The following is a 27,838-nucleotide window of genomic DNA, read 5'->3' on the forward strand; positions in this document are numbered from 1 at the left end:
ATATTTCCATTGCGTTCCATCAGTTTGGTTTTCGATCGGGAAACGAAACACTCACGGCATTGTCTTACAAATCCTAATCCATGAAATATTGATTATACCTGCAAAATATATAGCTTGTATGCAGTGTTCAAGAAAAACACAATTATCTTGAGAGCAATAGTGTGTATCAAAAAAAGGAAGGGAACATCACCAGAGAGTGTGATACATCACTGGATGAGGAATGCATCAGCTTCGTCGACTGCAACGGCATTGTCCATGATAGGGTATAGTGCGTATTATGAAAATTGTGGAGTCGCCATTTGAGAGAACTTGCCTCTTTCTTGCGTTCATTACCCATGACAATCACTCTCACTCGAGGACCCCTTCTACCGAAATAGGCCAGCATGTCTGTCCTCAAAGGGCGTAGCGAGGAGACATCAAGAGTGGAGATGGGGAGGGGCGTCTTCAGGGAAAGGGACACCCCCAAGAAAGGTCAGGGGGAGGAAGTATTCCCTCTAGACATGAGATTGAAAACACCAGGAACAATTGGACTCCCTTTGCTGAACCTTTTCCTTAGGATACCTCCTGTTAATGAAGCAGGAATGATTCTTTTGGGTTCACTGCCTTCCTGAACGGCTTTCGCTCATATACTGGGAATATGGCTTTCATTCAAAAGGTCTATATGCCAAGGTCTGAAATTGAATACATAATGTCAACTTAGCTGTAGAAAAAGAACATTTCTTCCAGAACTTTCTTAAAAAAAAAAAAATTCATACTTTTAGACAGGTTTGATACCCTTTAGATATGGACACATTTTCTTGAGTATGCTTAATTCCCATTGTTCCTTTGAATAAATTTGCCGCTAAGTAAATCATATTGGTAATAAGAATCTGTGAATTGTAATGAATTTTGGTAAAAATCTTGGTAAAATATGCATATTAAGAGATGCTGTTGAATATTGTTGCAGAATTATGAATTTGACTAAAATTATTGTATTTCAGATTTCTAGGAATGGTCATCTAGCAAAGTGGAAATAATTTCTATGATAAGATGACTGTATTGCCTACACTGTATGTCAATGCACTGAATGGTTTCCCTATTAAAGTAATGTTAATTCCAGACCAATTTAGGACAGGTTGAAGTTTTTCAGGAGTGCAGAGATGCCAACTAATACCTTTTTGCAGTATTAGGTAATATTTTTGCCAAAAATCCTGCAGATTTCATGGAAAATACTGCTTTCCCCAATTGTATTACAATGATACTACCATCATAGGAAAGGTAAAGATATTTTTTTTTCTACCATAAATAGATGCCTTTTGCACCCTCAGGGGTGCAACAAGGGAGGGGAGGGGAGGATCGAATGGCAAAGAACCTTGTGTATTCCAGTGGTAAAGGGCAGACCACAGAGTCTTTCAATTTAAGTTCTCAAGGCCATTTGGATGTGTGCATTTGACTGTGATCCCATGTTCTACTTGCAGAACATTGGCGATTGTGTGCGATAGCCTTGACCTCAGACCGGTCTAATGCCCATGAATTCACCCAAAATGTGATTAGCCAGTAGACAGTTCTGGCATCCTGTGTCAGCCTGCTGAATGTTTCATGTGAGGCTAAGCATGGGGCAAGCACAATGGAAAGTTTGTGCATACTGAATCATCATGACTTTACATGTTTTGTCATGTTGGAGTCATGTCGCGAGAGCTAAGTGTCAGAGGCTATTCTTGTAGGATTGTATCTGGCAAATAGCAGGGAAAGGTATCATGGATGAGCTTCATACACAGAATCGTCTCCCTGTTATCACCTTAAAGGGGATGGCTAGTAACCGATCAGTGGGAATCAAAGAGAATGCTGAGGGATGATTGTTCCAATCCTTGTGGGATTCATTTAAGAGTACATTATATATCTACTGTTGTGTGAAAATTATTTGCTTCAGAATGGTCTCATATTCAAGTAATGTAAAGATTAATGCCCCGTCACTGACCAGGGACGCTTTCCTGGAAACATTAAACTGCAAATTACTTGAATATGAGACCATTCTGAGGCAAATAATTTTCACACAAGAATAGATATATAATGTACTCTTAAATGAACCCCACAAGTATTGGAACAATCATCCTCCAGCATTCACACTGATTCCCACTGATCAGTTACTAGCCAACCCCTTTAAAGGACAAGTTCACCTTCATATACATGTGGAATCAGTGAATGCAAGAGTATTTGTAGAACACATCAGTGAAAGTTTGGGGGAAATCGGACAATCCATTCACAAGTTATGAATTTTTGAAGTTTCTGCTCAGTCACTGCTGGATGAGAAGACTGCTACAGCTTGTGAAGTCACTTGTGTACAATGATATAAAGAAAACAAAGAAAATTCAACATACTTTCACTTTTCTCGCATAATGAAAGAAAGTTTGACTTGCCTCTTTCAGAAGGCAGGGGGAATAATATTACTACATCAGTGACAGGTTAAGGAAATGCGCACTTTTTTCACAAAAATCAATTTTGTGAAATTCTCTAAATCCATGCGGTCACACTGGCAGCCAGACTTCTCGATTGAGAAGTTTGGGTTATTGGTGCGCGCGCGCAAGAAAGATGAAAGAGCGCCCCATCTAATGGCTAGTGATTGTGACGTAACAATGCACATCTGTACATGACAGTGGCCTTGCGCTTCTGAGACACTGCCCGCAGACAGATCAAGAAGTTTTGAGGGGATGGGGGAAAAATCCCTAGTTGGAGTGGGAAGTTTGCGGTCACACTGGCAAAACTTCGAGATCTTAAAGATCGCAATGTTAGACTTCTCAATCTTTTGCCAGTCTGACCGCGCCTATTGTTGTACAATATGGTAGTTACAGAATGATTCAAGGTTCAAGCCTACTTAGTTTTGTCTCTAAGTAATTCTACAATATCCATAATTATACTGTTACACTTTTTATGGGGGTGGGGGTAAAGTCATAATTTCAAGTACTTATTGGCTCTCTTGACAGATCTCAAAACTTTGTCTTGTCATTTAGCTGTGAGCGTAGCATGGATTAGCAAGGCCATAGAGAGCATCAGTTCAGTACGTTCAAATGGACTGACTACATCAGGGGTGTCTGTGGGTCGCTTAAATTTCAACTTGAGTAAATCTGATATCTTACATCATGTATAGATATAGCTCTCAATTCAAGCTAGCAATCACTTGATAGCCATTTGATGGTAATCTGAGAGTTAAACATGCTTTAAATTTTTAATTAAATGGTTCAGGAAGTACATGTTTTTGTCCAGGGAGGGTGATTCATATATCCCTTCCCTGCCCCTGTGGCAATATCTTGCTTTTTGAATAATTCGAAATCACTTAAAGATTCCTCATAGATAATTTGTTGCATAAATTGTAATTTGCATCTTTCCGTAGTACGAGATCCTAAGCAGACATGGCACACGGTGCAATGTATGACCAAAAACACTTGTGGCATGAAACTTTCGCGAATTAGAGCTGGCATTCGCCACAATGCAGTTGTGTGTATAGACGAAAACTTTTGTGTACATTTTACTTTCACAAATCTGTGCTCCTCACGAAATTTGCGGAAGTTTCATACTCGCCAAAATCTCACGTCATACAGTTTGATATTGCTGTGCTTATGAGAACACTGATAACAGAATCGTTGGTCACATGCGGTGTATCCTTCTTAACCTGTTCCATACTGAATTCTGAAATGCCCATAGACTTAATATGCAGGCAAACAGGTTTCCATTATATGGAACGGGTTAATATTGATTTTTTTTTTTTTAAATGTATCTCAGCGTAATGATAAGGTACAGCAAAAAGGAGTTCTTTGTACAATTATATTTGTGTGTGTATATAATGCAATGTGTATGTGCATGTGTGTGTGTGTGTGTGTGTGTGTGTGTATGTGTGTATAGTTTCTAACAGACTGACTTCCATATGAAAGCTTTGTTCAAGGTTTATTATTGATTAATCCATTTTGGGTGTATTATAAAATTAGGGACACCTGGTACATGTATATCTGCCAGCCTGTACATTTCAGATCAACCTTTATCCTCTTCACAGCGTAACTTGAGAAATCATTCAGTTCTAAAGTTGCTTTCATTTCTGTGTGAATTGGCATCCTGAAACAATTGCACACTTATGCAGATTGTTGAAGAACAGTTGATTTCTCCTGGCACTATTGATTTTCATGTATTGTAAGAAGCTCAAGCTCAAACTAATTCTGCCTGCATACATTTCATGCATACTGTGTAGTCAGATGCATGTACTCGCACTTGTATGTATTTTATTTTGCAAAGCACTGTAGTGTATTTATATACATTCTGGTGTGTCTCACTTTTGGCAGCAGAAACACTTTGCCAGTATTTGTAAAAAGTATGCAAAGGCATATATGTATGCCAGTCCATTCTTATTGAAAGATGATTTTCTATCAAAATCTCCTAACATATGTGAATTTGTTATTTGAAGTTTGTCATCACAGTTTATCAGTAATTGTAGCTATGTTGCTATTATCTATAATAATGATGATAATGATAATAATAATAATGATAATAATAATAACAATAATAATAATAATAATAATAATAATAATAATAATAATAATAATAATAATAATAATGATAATGATAGTAATAATGTTGTTGTTAAGATGATGTGTCACAGTGGTAGTTATTTGATATAGTTATCACCATATTGTTGGGTACCATTGTTTCCATTTCTAGAGTGAAATCAAAGAATCTTGATAGCAGACCCCAGGTCACACATATATATGATATTGTTATGACTAATGCCACATATCATGTCTCATGTTTCATTTTCATTACAGGATCAGTTGCTGAGGGCCATATACCGTCCATATTTCTTCTATGTCATCCATGTAGACTACAGAGCAGACAGTGTCAGAGATGTAAGTTTAGCATGCACCATTTTTGCTTTGAAAACATCAACCAAGAATTCATCCGGCAAAAAAAGTGTTTTTGGACTTGATGAATATAAGTCCTTGATGCTCAAGACATTAAAATTTAAACAGCGTAGACAGAACCATAGTGCTGCTGCATTTTCATATTATATATGTGGTTTAATTTACATAATGTCAATTCAATTCTGTTCAAATGATTTATTGGTTATTGCTTTATTGTCCATTCAGTCAAAATAAATTGTGATGCTTATCAAATAAATAACAAAATAACATGGAATTGTATTTCCAGTGAGGACTTTCCTTTACAATAACAATCAGCTCCTGTGAAGGATTATAATGCTCCAAAGGTAATAAAAATGCTCATGAATAAAAGATGCTAGTGAGTACAGAAAATGAGCCTCTGTGAAGTAATTATTGTAATGTAGGCCTATAAATAGTCAATGCATTGATGTGGCGTTTATCGATTCATTCATAACAGGGTTGCTGATAACGAAGCGAATCAGCGTTGTTTTTCGCTTATCAAACAAACTGAAGCCGAATGAACCAGAGGAAAAAAATGACAGTATTTCATGATGCAGCAAAGCAAAATAAAACTATGAGATCAGTGGCGGTTTTGAGTGAAGTTATAAAAATGTCAGAACATCATTTGTGTCAGTAAAGTCATCTTATGTGGTCTTTAGTGGGCCCATGAAAAAGTCTGTTTATTCACTTGGCTCTCTATCTTGTTTTGATAGTACTCCCACAGTTTTGCCTGAATGTCATCAATTTGGTGTTATTTTTGTTGTTGTTGTTCCTGTATTTCTTTTCCAACTGTCCTCAAATTATATTATTAATACTATGTACACTCCAAGACCAACAAGATGATTACTTCATTCAGCTCAAGATTAGAAACAAGTCCGTCTTTTTATTTTGAATTGGCAAGATTTAAAAAACAAACAAACAGAATTTTGTGACCAGTGTGATATTATAGTATAGCATAACTAATGTAACAATATTGACATCCCCAAAGCATGCCATGTTTAAATGATTTCAACTGACCTTCAAACTTGTGACTTTTCTTTGTACTTCTGTTGATTTATTGCTCTGATCTGTCAGGGTTTCATCTCAGACAAACTCTATCTTAGACGTCTGTTGAGTTTGCCAGAGGGTCTGTTTATAATACAGACATCTATTCCTTCTTGTGGTACAATAATTAATTAACCCTGTACTTCATTGCTTTCTGAGCTTAAGTCATCGCAGAAGTTCCTTCAGAAAGTTCAGAGAGAAGTTAGCCCAGTTTTAATCTGCTAGGCGTGGCCGTAGATGTGTTGAAATAAATTGTCGCAAGTGTTCGGTTCTGTCAACCTCGTCATGGCGATACATTTATAGCCTTCATAATGCGCATTTGCCATACCACTGAGCCATTCAGTGATATCCGAAAAGGACAATTATAGTATGTTTTCCATCAATTTAAACTTTACTAAACAGGTATCATAAAGGGAGATTAAGACTGCGTATTGACACTAACTTTTGCGCATGTCATTATGGCAAAATTAAGAGCACACACGTATGTTATATTCGGCTCAGCTAACATATCCAATTATTCACTAGATGGTATTTATTCAATCATGATATTTGCATAGTTTTATGAGAGGGTTGTTTTGAAAATCTTTGAATATTCAGTTTATGCATGTTGAGATTATGTCACTTATTGGGCACATTTTCAGTGGCCAGGGGTGCTTTTATAGATCATCTTTCTATACATGTAAGTCTTGGAAAAGCTAGATAAGTGGTTAGAATAAGGATATATATCAAATACATTAAATATAGAGAATAGGAAGTAAATCAAGTCACATGTACAGTTGGAGGCACACATCATTGACCAGGGAATGAAATGTTTCTTTCCAGCATATTTTTTTTTTCCAAACCATTTCCTGTAGAATGTCATATTAGGTACATGTGAGTAATACTAGGATATCTATTTCTAGAAGTTGCGTAAACATGAGGGTATTTTTGTACCATAATTCTATAGTTGATGATCCAAGTGCTTGCAATAAATATCATTCTAATGTTTCAAAAAAAAATGAAAGAAGGGGATTTGCTACAAGGTAGTCAGTGTAAAAATGAAACACTGTAACTGTATTCACCGCTTAAATATCAGACACATGATCATGAGATCATATCAAGTGTAAGTGTTGCACCACTTTCTAGTATCATTATGCGCACTTTATTAAATACTCAGGACTAATAAAAGCTCATTATCTTGCAAGTTAGATATGAGGGCACTTACGTGTGAATGAAAGTTGCCTCTTACATGTATGTGCACTTACTGAGTGATTATTGCTGGCTTTGACTAGTGGGAAAGACAATATTTTGAAGCATTGAAAAAAATAGATCACAATAGCTTGTGTGAAAGTATTACATAGCTATTTACATGTTCACATTCGCTGTTGATATACACCCAAACTTTACTAGTAAGATACACCTTGTTTGTGTCAACAAGAATGGATATACCGCTTGGGTATTAGTCATTTCTAGTTCCTTTAGTTGTCTTGATGGATCTGTACTTCCTGTGAAATTTTTTATTGTGATCATAGAATGTGAGTAGAGGGTTGTTCACCCCAAATAGGTTTTGGCTATTTATTCAATTTCATTCAAACCCTCCATGGTCAACAGTATATCTGGAATTTTCTTTACTGCTCTGATATATTTTGCTTTTATAACAAAATAAGATGAATTTTAAATAGTTGCCATATTCTATAGGTAAGCTAGAAACAACAACAACATGCCTTCAATAAAAGCATTGAAATAGAAAATAAATATTTGATGGCATTACGTAGATACCATGTCAGTGAAGCTGTGTGAATCAAATTACAATATATTAATTTTCATACGTATTACTTTGACGTATTGGACAGTGGTAGCTAATGGTGGTGCTCATACAGTGTTGTATATAACGAAACTATTCTGCACACTCTTATTTTTTTATTTTTTTAAAACAGGAGATAAGTGGAATGGTAGCTAGCATGGGAGAAAAGGGGAAGAACATCAGAGTCTTGCCAAAGGATCGCTCATTCGTCGCATCCTGGGGATCCTTTGATATCGTCAGGGCTGAGCTTGAGGTAAGATCCTGATCCTGTTGGACGAAAGCAGAAGGTATCCATTTTTTGATCAGTTGAAATTGAAAAAGAACAAAAAAAAAACATGTAAACAAACATACATGTATGTACATGTATGTTAAGTTTTTATGCACATTAGTGTATGTGTACTCAAGGTATTGACAACGTGCTTTTATAGTCAGTGATGAAGTGGGGTTCACTGTTTGTTCAAGTTGACTTAAATAAAGTAAGATCAAATCAAGCCAATTGTGAAAGTTTAAATGAAATATGATGTAGGATCAGAAAATGATGACACATGTTACCTACAAGCAGATAGTGGTCACAATCTATGTACAGTATGTGTAGATTTTACGAGACGATGATATTGCCTTAACAAGTCTTCAGTTTATTGACATACATATCTGCACTCTCAATATTTTTGGCATGAATGAAATTATGTAAAGGAGAAGGAGGACATATTTGCCAAATACATTGTAATTGAAAAAAATAGTGATATTTGTATTTTCAAACCAAATTCAGAGCTGTTGGGTGAAGACATCATCTAATTTGCACATGTGTGATTGCGACAGATATCAGTCTATCTTGAGAAAACTAATGAGACTCTTTAGAATCACCAAAATTTCTCCTCTTTACATTTTTTTTTTTTTGGAGGGGGGGGGGGGCTACTAATAATGAATGTATGTGCTCTGCACATTCGCAAATAAAAGGTTGAATGCTCAGTGTATTTGAGCTAATGGTTAGCTCGTATTCACGTCAATCCTATTGACTTTTCACCGTGGGGGCTTCGACAGCATGATTTTCTTGCCAAATGCAGCCTTTAAATGAAAGGTTGACCAAGCCCATTGCCAAAAATTGATATTAATTGCTGATGAATATAGTGTGGCGCTTCTGGAGTAATTCTACGACTAGTTTAAACATATCCCAGTCAGGTTCATTACATCTGCAATGAGGGATGAAATATTGCTTGCATTTAGGCCTCATTTTTTTTCCCCGTTCGAGTTTGTAGTCAGTTGTACACATTGTATGTGTGTCAGCTCATTACTGATCTGTTTCACTGATCCCAATATCGGGCTTTCAGTGTCTGTCGGTGTCATATTGTGGATATTCCATCAAGCAAATTGCCACCTCCCGCGAAACTCAATGCAAAACACAAAAGATGTTTTGTTTTTTTTTGCTTTTTTTTTTGGCCTGGGAGATTTGGGCTTGTTTGGCAGCATTCAGGCCCGTGGCAAGTATCAGACTGCATCTAACTATCCCTAGCCTGTAAGCTGATGTCTTCTCCTCAGTTTCTCGAGATATTTATGGCATCTACTCTCCAAATTATCACTCCCCACGCCCACAGAGAAAACTCTTCCCCGCGATGTGAAAATTGATCCAAACTGCACAATTGTGACCAGATGAATTAGTATATTGGATATACATTCAGTTTTTATACGTCAGTTGGGATATATTTCATATTTGTCTCGACATGGTGTACACTTGTATACTTGTGACTTGTGAGATATCCATATCAACCTGTTTATATCTTGCTCTCTCTTTTATATTGTTTCTACTTTCAGTTCAATGATTACTTTGTATTTGTTAATTCAGTGCAATTCATTTATAAATTCAAAGTGTTCAAGTGGAAGTACATTCCTCTGATGTGTAGGCTATGCTCTATTTAATCAATCGTTAATGCTATCCACCCTTCAACATGGTTGCTAGGAGTTCTCTATATTTCAAGTATTTCAAACAAACACAAAAGGAAATCCTACAATCAAGAAACACCAACGATATTTCTTATCTTTATTTTTTTTTTTGATTAGTAAATCAATATTTTACATGTGGCATTGGGCGCTCTATATGACACAGCGTGAGGTGTATATTATTACAACCATGTGCAATGATTCACTGTTCTTCAATATCACAAATTTAAGCACATTTTGTGTCATTTGATGCTTTTTGCTGCAGATTAATTGCAGACTTAGCTGTGCAACATAACCTTGCCCATTCATTCAAAGCAAAATGACTCAAACTTAACAGACTGCTAGTTGTATTCTTTGTCAACTTTTATCACTATTGTAAAGCGGAATGTAACTTTAAAATACTCAATGTGTGTCACATGGCCATGAACTTGCTACTTCACTGGATTGAGGACATTTCCTTTGTGCCATATGGCATTCTTTCATTTATGTCTTTTTGTATCTATTCTGTAGTGTGTATGGTGGAACATATCTGTAGAGTCTGTAGTATTAACATTTCTCTGAAAAATGGTCATGAATTTTTCAATTGCTCCAGCTGACAAGCCTAATTATCTACATTTTTAGTAGTAATGTTCTCTCTCTTTAAAAAAAAGAGAAAATATGGGCATTGAGTACAGATCTATAAGTAGATATGTCGTGCATTATGAATGTCATTATTATTTATCCTATATCGTGCGACTGAAAATATGTCGATTGTAAAGAATCATGAATTATCTATTAAAGAAACATCATTGACTTGCATGACAAATGAAGTCCCTACTATTTTTCCAATAAGACCTTAATTATGTAAAACCCAAGTATGGGTTTGGGAAAAAATCCTAGGAAATATTCAAATGTCCCCCCCCCCCTTTCCTGCTTATGCGCATCACTCTAAAAGTAACAACATATTTTCAGTAACAAATCTCTGTGTGCAAAGCCGTTTTAGAAAATAGTGCTGTGCAGATGAAGGTTAATACTATAGTATCCCTGTAATCAGCCAAAGTATTACATGGTTCTTTCATGTAAGGCTGACTTTTTCTAGGTTTTTCTGTGACTTAGGAATGTTTAACAGATTTATAGGATGTTCGAAACTGATCTGTCAGATTAGCAGTGGAGGACACTGAAAGTTCAGTAAAGTGAACTGATTTCTTGTAGTGAAATATGACTCCCTCTCCTTTCTTTTTGCACTCATTTTGCCTGTCGATTCAACACAGAAACCACACTTTCTCAAGCGATAGTTGAGTCATCGCTTTTTAGGTGGAAGCTATTAAAAAAAGAGAGTTGTATCACTAAAAAAAAAAAAACAAAAAAAAAAACATTTTTTTTTTTGTTGCTCTTTCCTGAACAATTTTCTCAAAAGAATTTGCCAGATGTTGAGGATGGGTAAGACGACATGCAGTATTTCATTCCTTGCGGTGTTTGAAACATGAGCAATTTTTTTCTGCTCATTGAATTGATGGCATGGTTACCAGGGTGGTCCATAACCTGAAATGTAAGCATGCTGCATGGAGGGAAACAATCGTATGTGAATGAAGATGTGCAAAGTGGAAAGCCCTCACAGTTGAAGTCTTTATGTCCCACTCTGGGGTCTTTGGAAGCTGTTGAGTCCTGGTTTCTTTCTGGTGCCATCTTAGCCTCATACTTGGATAATTGACTACACTAAATAAGCTGTTATCCCTGATAAAAGAAAAAAGAAATCAAACCACAGATAGTCCATAAGTTTGCAGACACCCTTGACCTCTTTGCAAGTTCCTTCATACTTACAGCATGGCCCCCCGAGAATAATGCATTGTGTTTTAAGGATTGGAAATGAGATAATTGTGTCAGTGTAACAAATTTAACCCTTTAAACCACATAGCATTGTACACACTGTCTAAAGTCCCTGGCACAAAAAGGGTTAAAGCCACCTGTGGACCACCCTGGTCAGTTCATGTATGGTATAGTGTGGTCAAGGAGGTTTTGGTGTGATTGGCCTAGTGTGGGAAGTATGGAGAAAATGTTTTTCTGCTTATTTTTGATGTGTACATCAATTATGCTGGTCGCATGATATGCAGTTAAGAATAAAGCAATTCAATGCCAAGTGTTACAATGAACAGTGAACTCCATATCACCAATTTGCTAATTAGTAATACCTGTCGCAAAAACCCATGACTTTTTCAATCAAACGTAAAACATCTTGTATACGACAATTCATGTGCATACACATACTGTACATGGCTTCACCAGTAATGTTCTGTAGAGTATGTGATCCGTCAGTGATAGTTAATTCTAGGGTCAAGGTAAGCTCTGCCTCAGTAAACATGTTTTCAGTTCAAAATGTCCAGACAACTAAACTGCGCACCTAAAATAGAGCAAAACTAGATTAGGAAACAGCTAGGGACCATGATTCCCCCAATGAGATGGAGAAAATGTCAGGCACACAAAACTAGCTCTATTTAGCGTGAAACCATTTCAAAATGCATTGTGTTTACAAACATGTTTTGGCCATCTTGGAGAGGCTATGAGTGTTTGTGATGGGACAAGGTGTGAGGGGGGAAAAGTCTGGTTGAAATAGAATCTCAAGTGAATAGTCAGTAGTTTAGTCCAGACAACCTTCTTTTTCTGCATGATACCTAGTTGCTGGCAGTGGTAGAAGTAGTGGTTTGTGGTGTAGGAAAGCCCAATATCTGTGCATGCTGTATGGCTTCAAGTGTCTGGGACAATGACGTATGGTACTTTTCAACAGTCTGTTGAGCAGCTATTAAAGGACAAGTTCACCTTCATAAACATAAGGATTGAGAGAATGTAGCAATATTAGTAGAACACATCAGTGAAAGTTTGAGGAAAATTCGACAATCCGTTCAAAAGTTATGAATTTTTGAAGTTTTTGTGCAGTGACCGCTGGATGAGAAGACTACTGCAGTGTATGTATAACTTAGATGTCACATGCGTACAACAATATAAGGAAAATATAAAGAGAATTTCACAAAATTCCATCTTTTGAAAAAAGTACACATTCCCCCGACTCGTTACCGACAAATGTTATGGGTAATATTATTCCCCCCGTCTTTAGAAAGAGGCAAGTCAAGTGCTCTTTTATTATGCGAAAAAAGTGAAAATATGTTGAATATTCTTTTACATTTTCTTTATACTGTTGTACGCATATGACTCACAAGCTGTAGTAGTCTCCTCATCCAGCGGTTCCAACACAAAAATTTTAAAAATTCATAACTTTTGCATCGATTGTCCAATTTTCCTCAAATTTTCACTGATGTGTTCTACTTTTATTGTTGCATTATCTCAATCCTTATGTTTATGAAGGTGAACTTGTCCTTTAATATTGGCAAGGTTTTACGAGTGGATGAGTTATTAGTGAAGTGCTCTCTTGTTATGCTAGAAAAGTCAAAATGTGTTGAATTCTCTCTATGTTTTCTTCATATTGTTGCCCTATTATCACATTGTGATTTGCAGTCATCTCATCCTGTAAGGACAGCAATGCATTTAACCAAGACTGTACAAAGATTTAAAACTTTTTGACGAATTATCCAATTTTCCTCCAACTTTGCTGATCTGTACTATTGTTCTTTCTGCAATTACTGAATCAACACAATATTTGGGTTAAATTTCCCTTTAACTATGCTTGAGATGTTGCTATGGACACTACCAGGAGCAGGATTTACTGAGAGGAAGTCACATTCTTCCTGATGGAAAAAGACAACCTCAGATTCCTGGAATCTTGACATCTTAGACTAAAGGAGTCACAACCACATGAGCGAAGTACAATGTATCTCTTTTGTGATGCCCTGGGGCTGCAGTACATGTTTGATGGTTACTATCGTTAAATCTGTTGTGAGCTTTCTTGCCGTCTCCCCTTACTTTCAACTGAAAGCCTCCCCCTTCCGGTTCTCAAGTTCTCCATCTTATGCATAAATTGAAACCCTCTCTTTATGGTTCTTTCTTCTAATAATTGCATGTGGTCATCTGCAATCCCATTTATTTCAAAATCCATAGCTTCATATGAAGGGAAGATTGGTGTAGTTCTGGAATAACTTATGTTATGGGGGTTTTCCCTGCTGAGATCAAAGTAAATGATTATTTCCTTTCATGAGTGAAACTTGCACTACGTGTCCACATTGACTGTAATGGATAGGAAAGTGAAACGATATTGAAAGAGAGTGACAATTTCAACTGGACAAAAAAAAAATGAAAAGTTTTCATAAAACTGTTACATTTGGTCTCTCTCACAATATGAAGTCTAAATGAAATCTTACTGTTATTACTTTACCACTATGATTGATTTGATAGTGAAAATATTTGTAAAAATACACTTATTTTGATGCCTCCCACCCCAAAGAATGCCGAGGCTATTTATTGTTTCGTTTACTGGGAATGCATTTTTATATTTGTTTTGAGCAAAATCACAGAAGACATTTTTTATTTCTTTTTACAAATTATAAAATGAATGAGAAATCGCCCACATAATGATTTCACACAAGGCATTTCTGCTGCAATTACATTGTACCATCAATGCCATATTTATGCTTGTTATAGTCAAGTGGTCATTATTTTTAGAACAACTCCCTTATCTTGACAAATATCAACTTCACAGTGACTGCTTCTCACTGTTTTCATAGAAGGTTCCTAGTCCTTTTCTTCAAATATTTCTCACAAAAACAAATAACACCTTTTGCGCAGAGGACTCAACAACATACTTAATCCCAGAGGAACTCGAGTACGATACAAAGGCAATTTAAAGATGTGTACGACTCTCTTTCGCTGATGTACGGAGGACCATAAGGTGTCCCGTGATGCTACTTTGCTGGCTCAAGATATAGCAAACAGCAATCTTGAGATGCAGTGATGATTTGGGCATTGCTCAAAGGACTCAAAAGCTGTTACTGAAATGACATCAAGTTCAGCTGCCCATCATGGTGTGCTTGAGATGCAGCCACAGCTTCCCCCATACAGAGGAGTTCCTGAGTGGTGTCACTGACTCTCTCTCACATTTACCTAATAGTATACTCTCCTGTGCTTCATAAACAGGTATTTTTGATGGCAAGAAACATCTCACGTACAAGTAGCTGAAATTCATCCGGTATTTAACAAATAAGTGCAAGTAGTCATTTCACTTTCAGTGTTTGGTTGTTTTTTTCTGTGGTACTTCAGATCTCTGGCTCTTTGTATCAATATGAACTGTGTAAAATTGTTATTGCAGTGGCTTAGGGAATTGTCCATGACTGGTTGTTGCCATTGATTCTATTTTGTTTCTTTGTTTTTGTTGTTGCTGCTGGGATTTAACTTATTTTTATTTTAAAGATATATTGCTCAAAGGCGCAAACAAGAGCAACAACAGTTGGTCAAATCTTGCTCCTCAGAAAATATGTGTTGGAATTGCACCAATATTGATCCTTTTTTAACAGTGTCAAACAAAGATATGCACAGTCAGATGATGAATGCAGCATGGTAAATCAGCCACCCACAGTCCATTATTCTAACAGGTCAAAGAAAGCCAGTGGGGCTGAGACAGTGCAACTGTAATGCCATCTTGCACTGTCTTCCCTCAACGGTCGAACCAGTATGAAATCTAAGGAAGAGTATTTTGAAAGGGAAAGTAAATACAGCGACCTGTTGATACAGATCGTGTGTTGCACTCGCCGCCCACCTCTCCTCTACGGAGGCTCCTTCACACCTTCATCATCGATTTTTTTTGCCTGGCCGTGCCATGCATTCTCGGCGAGGGTGTTGATTGCACGAATCTGGCCTCGTTAGTATCTGGCCAAGAAGTTCATTATGGATACAAGAGATGGGAGTTTAATTCAGTGCTGGACATTTAACCCCCACCCTGTGCCGTGAGCTGAGGCTGCATGTGAAGTATTTTTGGCCGTGGCACCAGTGGGTGGCTGCCAGACTTGTGCCAGTATTAACATTTTTATGTTTCTTGCATCTTTTTGGAGAACTAAACCAATGGTTTGACTTCAGTGTCTCAATTACTGTCTGTATATGCCATCTTTTTTGCGAGTATGATATTTCATGAATTGGAATCAGCTTCCATGATAATTTCCAGAGTGGTTGAATTCTTGACCAAGAACCACAGTGATGAAATAAGAAATAGATATAATATCCATTTTCAAGAAAAAAGTTGTGGCTTCCTCATGAAGAGATGATACTTGTATGATTATACAGCCCATCTCAAAGAAGTTTGTGACATCACAATAGGCCTATGCTATCAGCATCAATCACAGATCATGGTGTTCAATAGTCTTTCTAATCAATGTATACTGTACATGTGTAATTTTCCATTACAGTCCAATTAAAAGTTCATATCAAATTCTATTCCTTCCTCTCAAAGTCTAATTTTGCTTTGATTTACCCTGCTTGAACTGTATTTCCAGTTTTTAACCAAAAAATGTTAACATTTGCTTGACTGTTGTTCTTTACATGACCTCAGTTTAAACAGTCTCAGTCCTTGTGTCGTCTGATGTACCATCCCTTTAAAGCTGTAGGTTGTTTGATCATACCCTCCCATCTCGTGGGACAGCATCCCAGCCACCCCCAACGATGAGATGCATGGCAATCATCCCAGATTACCGCTCTCATCCCTAAGCCCCTGTCGAGACCGTGTCCATCACAGATACGTGCATCTGTGAATACTCTCCTTAGAGCATGGGTCCAGAATCTTTCGGTCATGCAATCTTCTGCCTAATATTTTCCCTATTCCCCAGCCCCTCAATTATTAGTGTACCGTGTCTTCTGTCTTCTTCTCATGCCCTTTCCTACCTTGATCTAAATCCCAACTGTAACTTGGTAGGACCGTTTCTGTTTTTTTCTTCTTCTTCTTTTTTGTAATTCCCATCCTGCTCACACATTAATAGATTTTAAACCTGCAAATTTGCACACTTGTAATGCTTTGCCAGTGGGAAGAGATCCTGGCTTGTATGAATTCCGTGACAGATTACCACAGCTCGGAGGCATTCTGTTACATATGATAATGATAATGATGATAATATACAATTTCTGCAACGCCATTTTCCATTCTGATTAAATGCTTAATCCTGAGAGTGCTTTAAAGAGTATCACTGCAAACTCAAGTATTGATATTGTAACTATGATAATGATGATAATAATTGTTATCATCAATATCACTAGATCAGTATGATCATCATTATGGACAAAAGAAGAGTTGTGTCCCTTTAACACATGCTTGACTTCAGCTAACCCACGTAATGTGTATTCTGCTGATTTTCGTGATTAGAAAAAGATCGAAGGGAACCACTGAAGAAGCAGGTCAGGTAGAATGGCAAGGTAACATATCAATGGTACATGCACACGCATGACTGCAAGGCAACTGGTGTGCAGCACACAATCCCCCCCCCCCCCCCCCCCCTCTTTCCTTGAGTAGTTCACCTAGCAACTGCTGAGGGGGAAAATCATGTCTTTTGACTCCTGAAAACATGCACGTCATTTCAGAAGGAGCTCGTGCTGGAGCTGAAAAGACTGGGGAGAATTTCAGGGGAGTGCTCTGTTATCGATCACGACGATGGGCAGTGTATAACGCTCCTTCGCAGGAGAGTACTGTAGAAGTAAATTTTGGCTCTTGTTTTTATGTGTGGATTGCACCAGACCTATTAAAGGCATAATTTACCATTTGCAGAGGAAACAAAAACCCAACATTAGTGCTTCAAAATAGTTCTAAAATGTGAGTTAGGGATAGAAACAACCACTGTAAAAATTTGATCCAGTATAATCGATGTTGAATATTGTTAAATATACAAAATGTGAATAATAGTTATAATAAACATGTTTCCAGACTAAACCATCTACAGTTATGTTTAATGAGAAAAATAGTGATATCTCATTATGTTTTAGGCTTTATTGCAAAAAAAAAGATATATGGTAGGATGTTTTGTGTTATAACTGACCTACACATATGCATCAAAAGTGATATCTTTAACATTTTTTAAATCACTGCTCCTAAAGGTAAAGTGGACCTTTAACCACTGTCACTTTGTGGTACAAATGTAAAAGAGTGAGTATGTACATTTGATACTACATACATCCAAATGCACAGTCCTCTCAGACCATGTGACCATTTCCACAGAAGTTCGGTGGGTAGTCACACATTCTCTACATTTCTCTTCGTGGGTGCATTTATCAACTCACTTTTGGCATAGAATTTAGGTTTTCAAACAACTTTCAGGGAGATTTGGGCAGTTGATAAACGCAAAGCTGTTTTGATTTTGGGGGGTTAGAAACACATTTTTGAAATGCCAAAAAAGTGTGATCGCAAATGCATATGAGCCAGAAACGAGTTTCTATGGAGATGATAAATGCGAAATCTTTTTGAAATGTGTTTATGGCTCAAACCTGCCCATGCCAACCACTGCCAATTACACATCTCCGCTCCTCAGGTCAAACTGCGCAATAGAGCTGCGCAGTGACAAGACCCTCCAATCAACTCATGACAGAGTTGATAAAAGCAACAACTCCAGAAATGCGATCCGAAAGGCGTTTGCAAGTGCGTTTTGATAGTGGGTATCGAAAAAGCATTTTAAACATTAGAAAGTTGATAAACGCAACCCAAGAATCTGTGAAACAGAAAGAAATCATTTCACTGGGCCAACTGTGTAATGGCTTCAGATGTTTAGCCAGTCGCGTTTCTTGGGATTTCTTGGAATAGATATAGATTGCCCTCAATGCTGTCTTCCCTTGGTTTCTTTGAATAGATTTGATTTCTTGAAATAGATATAGATTACATTTCTTAGAATAGATATAGATTGACTCTATGCTGTCTTCCCTTCCTATTTCGAACACAAATACGTGATCAGGGCCAATCAGAAAATAGAACCTATCTACCAGCTATTTGCACCTTGCTCTTTATAGACCGTGCCTTTTTTTTTTCCTTTTTTTTTGATGGCCATATTCGAAAGAGGCAAAAAATAAAAGACACAAAGGAAATATTAAGACAGAGATGTCTTGTCACCTTCAAATATTTGCAGCCAAGTGAAGGCAGAAAGTATTAGTCGTAGCTATCGATGGTATTGATAATCAAGCCATTCCCATGAACATTTCCTCTTGAAGTTGATTTGTAGAAGTATACATTGATATCAATATCTATAATGTTGTTTAGAATTGTTCATATTTCATGCATTCAAGGATACATTGGATTTTTTTTTTTTAAATCCATATATCTGTTGAGGTTGTATTATTATTATTATTATTTTTTTTTTTACTTTACAGTCCCACACATTATTTTTGGTGTCTGTTTGTCAGGACCGCCACAATTGCTCAGTCATCAACAAAATCAGCAATTTACATAGGCTGCCAAAATGACCCACCCATCTTAATTCATATTCATATATATTATGCACAGATGAAAGTCTGAGATAGACAAATGAGAAATATAGGCCATAACATTTTATTTTTTAATAATACATTTTGCTTACATCATCGGTGCAAAAGTGTGAAGAGATAAGATGGTAGTTTATGCAAGCTTGATTGCTAAACTTGCTGTCCTGTGACAGCATTTCTATCCTGAAGAAAAAACTCCCTTATACAGTATATATTCGGTTGACCCAACGATAAATAAAGCAATAACCACTGAACATGCAGGCATCATAAAAATGTATCAACAGATGAGAGTCACGCACAGAATTCATGTATGTGATTCAGTCCTTAAATAGCATCATTTCTCTCTTGTTTTTCTCTTCACAGGAATTAAAGTCATTCTTTAAATATCTAATTGTTCTTATAAAGCAGAATCAGGTACACAAAAGTCTTCTTAGCCCCAAGCTCCCCTTTAAAGTTGAACAGATTTTATCTGAGGACTCATACGAGTACTATGGATGCATAGAAACTGTGTATCATCTCAACTATTGCAACTGAAAGAATAAAGATACATATAAACGCAAACAGCTTAAATGCAGCCAGAGAGGATTAGTTGAGCTGTTTTAATCTGATTTTCAGCGTCCGTCATACATATTTTATAAACTCTTCAAATTATTCTTACCTTCTTCATTAAAATGCATCAGTGGATTTAAAACAAAGCCTGGCCAAAATCTTGGCTGCAAAACAGCAATCTTCCATCATTCCAAAGATTACCCTAGCCTTGAAGGGACTTCTTTTGTTAGCATGAAAAAAGAGATTTGTGCAATCCAAGATATTCTTGATCACGTTTTCTCATCAAGTTGGAAAAAAAAAATGCAAAACTAACCAAAGACCAGGTAGAAGTAAATGAAATCAAGACTGGGGATAATAGCAACTTACAGAGGTGTTCACATGGCATGGTAGGAGTGAGATGTGGATCGCGATCCAAATGTTGATGTTTGGATTGCTATCTAAATCTGAATAATATGATGTCTAAATGCCTGGTAAGCTGAAAATTTGTGATTCAGATCGCGATTCTGGTTACGATCCAAATCTTCTTATTTGTGCAGTTTTTCCCAAATAATCTCGATGATTGTCTGGTGTTAAGTCTCGTAGGAAACACGATTTGATCATCAATGTTTTTAGGCCCACAATGCATCAGCTCTTTTCGCTACCCACTGCAGTGTGCTACCACACGTATGATGTAAATAAGTTGGCAGAGAGCATAGTATACAATGTATGTTGATGATGATGATGATGATGATGATTTGTGTGTGTTTGTGTGTGTATGTGTGTGTGTGAGTGTCCAGGCCCACAGGGATGCGTTGAATGACCTGCAATGCACGAACGCACACGGCACACACAATTGTGTTACACGCTTGGTATCTTCAGTGCGTGGGGGTCAGGTTAAGGTCACAGGCGTTCCACTCCAGTGGGTTAGTGAGATTTGGAGGTTATCATGTGAACCCCTGCCAAAGAAGCATTGATGTTTCCATATTGATCATTCAACAAAATGTTCATCTTCTTCGAACAGCGATCTATAAAGCGAGATTTGGATTGCAATTCGAATTGCGATCCAAATCTCGCTCTTACTGTGGGAATGCGCCTTGTGTGATATTTTTGGTAGAACCAATTTGTAGTTGGCCTTCAGGCTCAGCCTCCTTTCACACTTATTAACTCTGCTGCTTTCATGCTTGTTTGGCACGGAGACATTTGGTTGTTTTTGTTATCTTTTTGGCAGCCTCAAGACAATCTATTTGCATTTGTGTGAATAACTTTCTCTTCATGAATTGTAACTCACTCTTTCACAACGTCATTAGTAATCTATGTCAGGTTCTGTGGATCTGTGTGTGGGTGTTAATAACTCCAGATGGGCATAATCACCCAAATATGCCAGTGTATGCTCACAGACCTTAGATTTGAATAGCAAGAGAAAGTGAGAAGACCATTACTTTACTGTATGAATGCTGTAGTTTGATCAGACACAATTTTTTTTTTTCAAAATTCCCCCCAATATTATTGTTGTCCATGCATGACATCCTGAACTGTGGTAGTCTTCTATTCCGGCAATGATGCCACCAAAACTGTCAAAATTCATAACTTTTGAATCAATAGTATGATTTTCAACAAACTTTCTCTGATGTGTTCTACTAACATTGGTGATTTTTGTCAATCCACGTTTACATTTGGGTTTTCGTTTCCTTTAACCACTCTCCCACTCACCAGTTATCTGTTTTTGCATCGGGAGACAAATATTGCCCCCTTTCACATGTGAAAAAAAAGTCACCAAACTGCAAATGAAGTCCATTGCATGCCTAAATGATAACTGGAGTGTGACCCTTGGTGCCCAGGTGTGCAGAACTAGTGTGGCAAGGTGCATTATGGGATTTAAAAAATTGACAGTTTCTTCGTGTGCCACTCGCACATGCTGCGAAGGGTTAATTACTGCGAGAGTTTTCAAACAGTATCAAGTTGGACCAATTGCACGTTGCAATGCACTTCACGAGAGTTAACATTTTTTATGTGTCCACACACAAGAATTATCGATTTTCCAATATCATTAATTGCAGATTTGCGACCAGGACTACTGATCATAAAAATATGATGTATGAAACTTTGAAGAAAAAAAGCAAAACATTACTTTATCATGTCTTGTTCAATATTGATGTAATTTTTACTGGTCTGTTTGTATGAGTTTACTCTCTGTAAGACTAGGGATCGCATAGTTTTGGTTGAGACTTAACTTAAGGGTTTTATCATTTTTTGATGAGATAGTGAGAAACCTCTTATGAAATATGAAAGAGCATGTAATTCCAAGAGGGATTCAATGTTTATTTGATGAAAATTGGTTTTGAAATGGCCGAGATATCCAAAACAGAGCGATCCTAATAAAGTATGGGACCCACATTTTATTACGATCGTTTTGTTTTACTTTGTTTTTGGATGTTTCAGCTATTCCAAACCCGATTTTTATCAAATAAACTTTGAATTCCTCTTAAAATGGTATGCTCCGTACGATTTCATAAGTGTTTTCTTGGTATCTCGCAAAAAAAGTTAAAGCCCAATTTTCATCTCCACCAATACTGTACCATTCCTTTACTGTGGAATGGGGTTTTCATTGAACAGCTTTGGGGGTTTTTTTAATCATTTATTTTTACCGAAAAAAAATGGGGGGGGGGGGGAGGGGGAGAGGAGCTACTGTGAGAATCTTCTCTGCCATTGTTGGTGATGAGAATCCAGAGAATTTCCCGAGTAGCTTACTCCAGACTGCCTAGAAGCCTGCATCCCCCAACGATGCTCTCCACCATAAATCATCTTTTCATGAGACATACTCTCAGCAATCATCTGTCTGTTTTTGCCTCATCAGTTAGAACTGGGAAATGAAGTCATTTGTCTTGAAGACTGACATTTGGCAGTGGATGGCGTGATGATCAAAATGTTTCAGAAAATGAATTGACTGTTCATTACCTTCGTAAACTGCACTGGTGATATGTCATGTGTCCTTTATGTCTCCAATTTCAAACATTAGTAAGATTTAATTTCACAATGACTATTGCTTGTTTGACAGCAAGCATTTAGATGACAGATCAAATGTTTCACTTAAAGAAAAAAAGTGATTTTGCTGTGAATTCTCTTCTTTTTTTTGGGGGGGGGAGTAATGAAGATTTGGAACAGACACATTAAAGAACAGTTAAGATATCCCACTAATATCAACAACTGGAGAATCATTTTAATACCAAAAATGTCAGAAATCGTTCTGAGATACATTTCTTGACTAACAAAAAAAAAAGGATTGAATAAAAAAACCCAAATAGAATGTGATTACATAGTCTGCAATTCATTGGAGAAATCTTTGTGTTCTGTCAAAGAGATGTGTAGCAATTTCAAAAGTAGCAGTCAAGAGCTGTAAAACACATACAAGTGACAAAGTCCAAGAGATTTATGTGTCATCCATAACATGACAGAACCAAAACAGAAGTCATTTATCACTTCTCGCATCTCGTAGAAGCTAGTAGTAGTCAAATAGCGCTGTTTGCTAACGCTAAGTGTAGCTAGATGTGACTAGCCAATTCGTGACACTATTGCCATGCATCATAGCAAACCAATTGGCTATAGAAAGAGAAATTACAAGTCATTGAGGAAACCTCGAAAGGATGCAAGTAGTTATTCACTTTTTCAGCACTCGTAAACTATCAAATTTTACATCTTGTGGTAGTGTAGAATTAGGGTGTGATAACGATTCTTTTCATAATCCAATTTTACACACACACACACTAAACATAACTCAGTGTAGGGTAGTGTGATGGTGCTTTGTATGTTATGATCGCTTGTGTCAAGAATCATTCTTATCCATACATTTGTAAAAACACTGGCTATGTTTCAAAGGGGAAAAAACTCTGTTTTTAGCTGTAACACCTCATGAATTTTAAACACAGGATGTAAGTAATAATTAAAGGACAAGTTCACCTTCATAAACATAAGGATTGAGAAAATGCAACAATATTAGTAGAACACATCAGTGAAAGTTTGAGGAAAATTGGACAATCGATGCAAAAGTTATGAATTTTTTAAATTTTTGTGTTGGAACCGCTGGATGAGGAGACTACTACAGCTTGTGAGTCATATGCGTACAACAGTATGAAGAAAATATAAAAGAAAATTCAACATATTTTCACTTTTTCGCATAATAAAAGAGCAATTGACTTGCCTCTTTCTAAAGGCAGGGGGAATAATATTACCCATAACATTTATCAGTAACGAGTCAGGGGAATGTGTACTTTTTTCAAAAGATGGAATTTTGTGAAATTCTCTTTATATTTTCCTTGTATTGTTGTACGCATGTGACATCTAAGTTATTCATACACTGCAGTAGTCTTCTCATCCAGCGGGTACTGCACAAAAACTTCAAAAATTCATAACTTTTGAACGGATTGTCTGATTTTCCTCAAACTTTCAATGATGTGTTCTGCTAATATTGCTACATTCTCTCAATCCTTATGTTTATGAAGGTGAACTTGTCCTTTAAGTAATTTGTCCTCCGTACTTGTATCAAGAGGCACATAACTCTGGCACTAGTATTGTACACAGGTAACCCCAAACAAATAATGAATGAATGAAGGGGTTGAAAGTGAAAAGGTTATACTGAGGAGGTATATCTCCTTTGCTATACCTATGAATAAATAAATAAATATATATATATATACAATGTATGTATATATGTGTCTCTTTGACCTGACAGCGGAGTATGGTACAATGTCAGCTTCCATCTACTCACATTTTATTGACTGTTCTTCATGTAACATTGCCATGACTGGAGTAGAGAATGTCTGGGATCAAGCTGCTTGGATTGGGAGGTATTCACAGTGGGAAGTAGATTCCCTGCTGCGCTGTGACACATTCTCAAAGGAGTAAACCCAGAGAGAGAGGGGGAAGATAATATACGCAAGAAGATGCTTCTCTCTGTTTGTCTGTCCGCACACACACACACACACACACACACACACACACACACACACACACACACTTGCATACACCACACGCTCACATTGCAACATTCTCTACATCCGAGTTTAGTAGGAATCCACAAGATACACTCGGTTAAGAACTTGTCAAGAAGAATGAGAAATGCTCTTCATACTCGTGTCAGTTGGCTTTGCAGGATCACCAGGGCTGTGGAGGCAGGGGAGGGAGGGAGGGAGGGATGTGAGATGGGGAGATGGAGGAGCGGGAACAATTGTCAAAATAATTGCCCCAAAATTCCTCCTGCATTTCTTATATTTGTCATCTAGACGTGTAAGCAGTAACTTCTGAGCGGGGAGAATGGATTTCCAGATATACGTTTTACGGGCGCATTCTTGGCTCAGACCATGGCGTGCTGAGAAAACATTCATGCTCTGAGATAATCCACTTGCGACGATCAATTCTAATAACTGTCAACATGTTTGCGTCAGTTCCGATCCCATTACACGGGAAGGGTGCTCGTCGGCAACAGTCCTGGAAATGTGGAAGGAGTGACTGGATCATATTTCTGTTTTATTATGCATGAATGTGACAACATTGAGCTGAATGTATGTATCTTCTCTCTCTCCTTTCTCTCTCACTTTGGCGCAAGCCTTTTCTAGCAAGTATTCTTGGAATGTAGTCCTTCTAAAGGGAGACTTTACCATGCATTGATTTGCAGTTTTGATACAGTTATTATTTCCTTGTAAATGAGATGATTATTTGACAGATGTTTACTGTTAGATGCTGTGTGATATGATGTTTTTGTTTTAGTGACCGTCTGAGTTCTTAAATATTCTCAGATCAAGTTGTTCTTGTTTTCATGTGTGTTTCATATTCTGCATTAGATGCAGCCGTCTCAGTTGGTTGAATTCCTCTTTCAAGTGTGTTGATTATTCACTCCTTGGTGGCTTCTTCTACAGTTAATGGTGTTATGGAGCCCAGCAGGGACCCAACATTCATAGGTCATGAAACCATAGCTGCATTTATTTTAACTCGAGAGAGAATCATGTTTCCCGATGCGTTTGGACTGGCGTTTACGAATGTGGTTTGAAGCGTGATTCTCGGGCTGCCGCATTTATCTAAGCATCATATAGCGGCAATTTGAGTGTTGTCACTGTGGAGCTGCTTTCCACCCTTCAACCCGGAATTAGAGGTCAACTGAGGCAAGCACTTTTTTTGTAACTGACAACATGTACAATGTACTGGAAGTTGACCTTGGCAGATCAGGGAAATGCTTTCCAAAATGGCATTGCCGTTACCTACTCGCAGAAAGGCGATCGTAGTCTCAAATGCCTTTCAAATCACCCTGTGCATGGCATTTCAAATCAATATTTCTGAATGTGTCTGAAAACACGGTTGCATTTATCTATCACCCAAAAATGCCTCAAATGTGTTAGGATCATGATTGTGTCTCAGAAGGTTTATAGTTAAACTCACCCCATATCAAAACTATGTCCAGTAAAAATTGGCAGACAGATGGAGAGAGATGGAGGGGAGAAGATAGAACAAGAAAGAAAACGTTTGCACACTGAAAACCTAGACTAAGGGGCAGAGTAGGCTGCAGTGTAATGCCAGGACAGTGTACAAATAGTCTACTGAACCTGACCTGTCTGTCTCTACTGGTACAAAGTGATGATTGATATTGCAATCACAGGAATACAGTTACACTAGAGAGGCAGTGTACGTATGGAGAATTCAGCAGAATGAATACCAATTTCATCATTTCTTAGAGGATGCAACATCCAGCATAGCATACGTGTCTTGACACAACATTTTTTATGGCCACGTGACTCTTGGTGCCCCCTTCCAAAATCTTGTTTGAGCAGGGAGGTGGGAAACCCACCTCCATGGTTTTTTATGCCTCCGCCACGAAGTGGTGCTGGAGGCATTATGTTTTCGGGTTGTCCGTCCTTCCGTCCGTCCTTCCGTCTGTCCTTCCATCCGTCCGTAATGAATTTTGTGGACAGCGTAACTGAAAAACCTTTTGAGGTATCCTAATGGAACTTGGCATGTGTGTGTATTAGGGGGTGAAGTTGTGCCTATCAACTTTTGGGTGCATGTGCTCAAGGTCATAGGTCAAAAGGTAAAGGTCAAATGCTCAAAATTTCACTATTTCCCCCATACCTATGCAATGCCTGAAGATATTTTCTTGAAACTTAGTGTATACATGTATTACCCAATTAAGATTCTCTGGTGAAAGTTTGGGGTCATGAGGTCAAAGGTCAAAAGGTCGAGTAAAAATGTTAAAATTTTATTTCTTTCTTCATATCTTAGAATGGTTCAAGGTATCTTCATGGAACATAGTATATTTGCATGTGCTGACTGGCAGTGATTATATAGGGAATTTTTGGTTCATGGGGTCAAAGGTCAGGGGTTAAAAGTCAAGGGCAACACTTCAAAATTTTACTATTTCCCTCATTATTTGTGCAATGCCTGTAGGATTATTATTATTATTTTTTAAACTTGGTATATGCATGTATAACCCAATAGAGATTCTCTGGGATTTTTTTTTTTGTTTTTGTTTTTGGCTGATGCGATTTGACAGGATAATGAGTTGTTGTGGAGTATTTTAAGTACAAAAGTGTGAAATAAAAGAAAGTCTGTGTTATTCCTGAAGAGCCCGCCCCATTCAGTAGTGGGTAGATAGAACGTTTCGTGATGATCGATCTTGCCTTAGCCATCGTATTTTCCGACAAGATCCATATGATTCACTCTAGTGTGAAGTTCAATTGCTACTGCTATTGCCCACTTTGTTGATTATCGATAATTGATCATAAAACATTAGGCCTACATGGCAACCACAATTGGATACATTCTGAGATTGCAGTGCTGTTGGTGTAGCTTCTTTGCTAATATTTCACATTTCCGTTGCTACTCAACTGAAATCGTATTATCATGGCATTATTTCACACATTCTTTCTGCATATAAGCCTCCATGAATGTCTATTTTAGAGCAAAATTTGACAGTATTCTACAGGCATATGGAAACTATGTTTTACCTTAAACCTGCTGAAGCTCATTTTCGTGCGATACCATTGCTGTCACATGCTGCTCAATGGCAGGCACTAAAGGCAGGTTTAATATGCAGGATCTGTATGTCATGTGTTCATTCAAATAGCCTGATCATCTGCAGGAATTCTTGTTTTTTTTCACTCCATGATTCTTCCCATTTAAAGGAAATCATTTGATTTATAGCAGTTACTTTTAGTATGCCAGTCAGAGTATAATGCAGCTGTAATATAATCGATTGCCCTCATGTATTGAGGTGTTTCATTAGAATGGACGGAAATGTTTT

General features: G+C 37.4%; 1 protein-coding gene across 1 annotated transcript in view; it reads left to right on the forward strand.

Annotated features, from left to right (window-relative positions):
• The window catches only part of LOC139738724 (uncharacterized), a 133,746-nt gene that overhangs the window by 39,772 nt on the left and 66,136 nt on the right, over nt 1-27,838 (forward strand). Inside the window, exons 6-7 of the mRNA XM_071649361.1 lie at nt 4,788-4,868; nt 7,862-7,981. Of these exons, the coding sequence (XP_071505462.1) occupies nt 4,788-4,868; nt 7,862-7,981 (201 nt within the window). The remainder of the gene's footprint in view (nt 1-4,787; nt 4,869-7,861; nt 7,982-27,838) is intronic.

This window comes from Diadema antillarum, unplaced genomic scaffold (assembly GCF_040938485.1).
Source record: "Diadema antillarum isolate AM-2024a unplaced genomic scaffold, OU_Dant_1.0 seq00000766_RagTag, whole genome shotgun sequence".
Classification (NCBI taxonomy): domain Eukaryota; kingdom Metazoa; phylum Echinodermata; class Echinoidea; order Diadematoida; family Diadematidae; genus Diadema; species Diadema antillarum.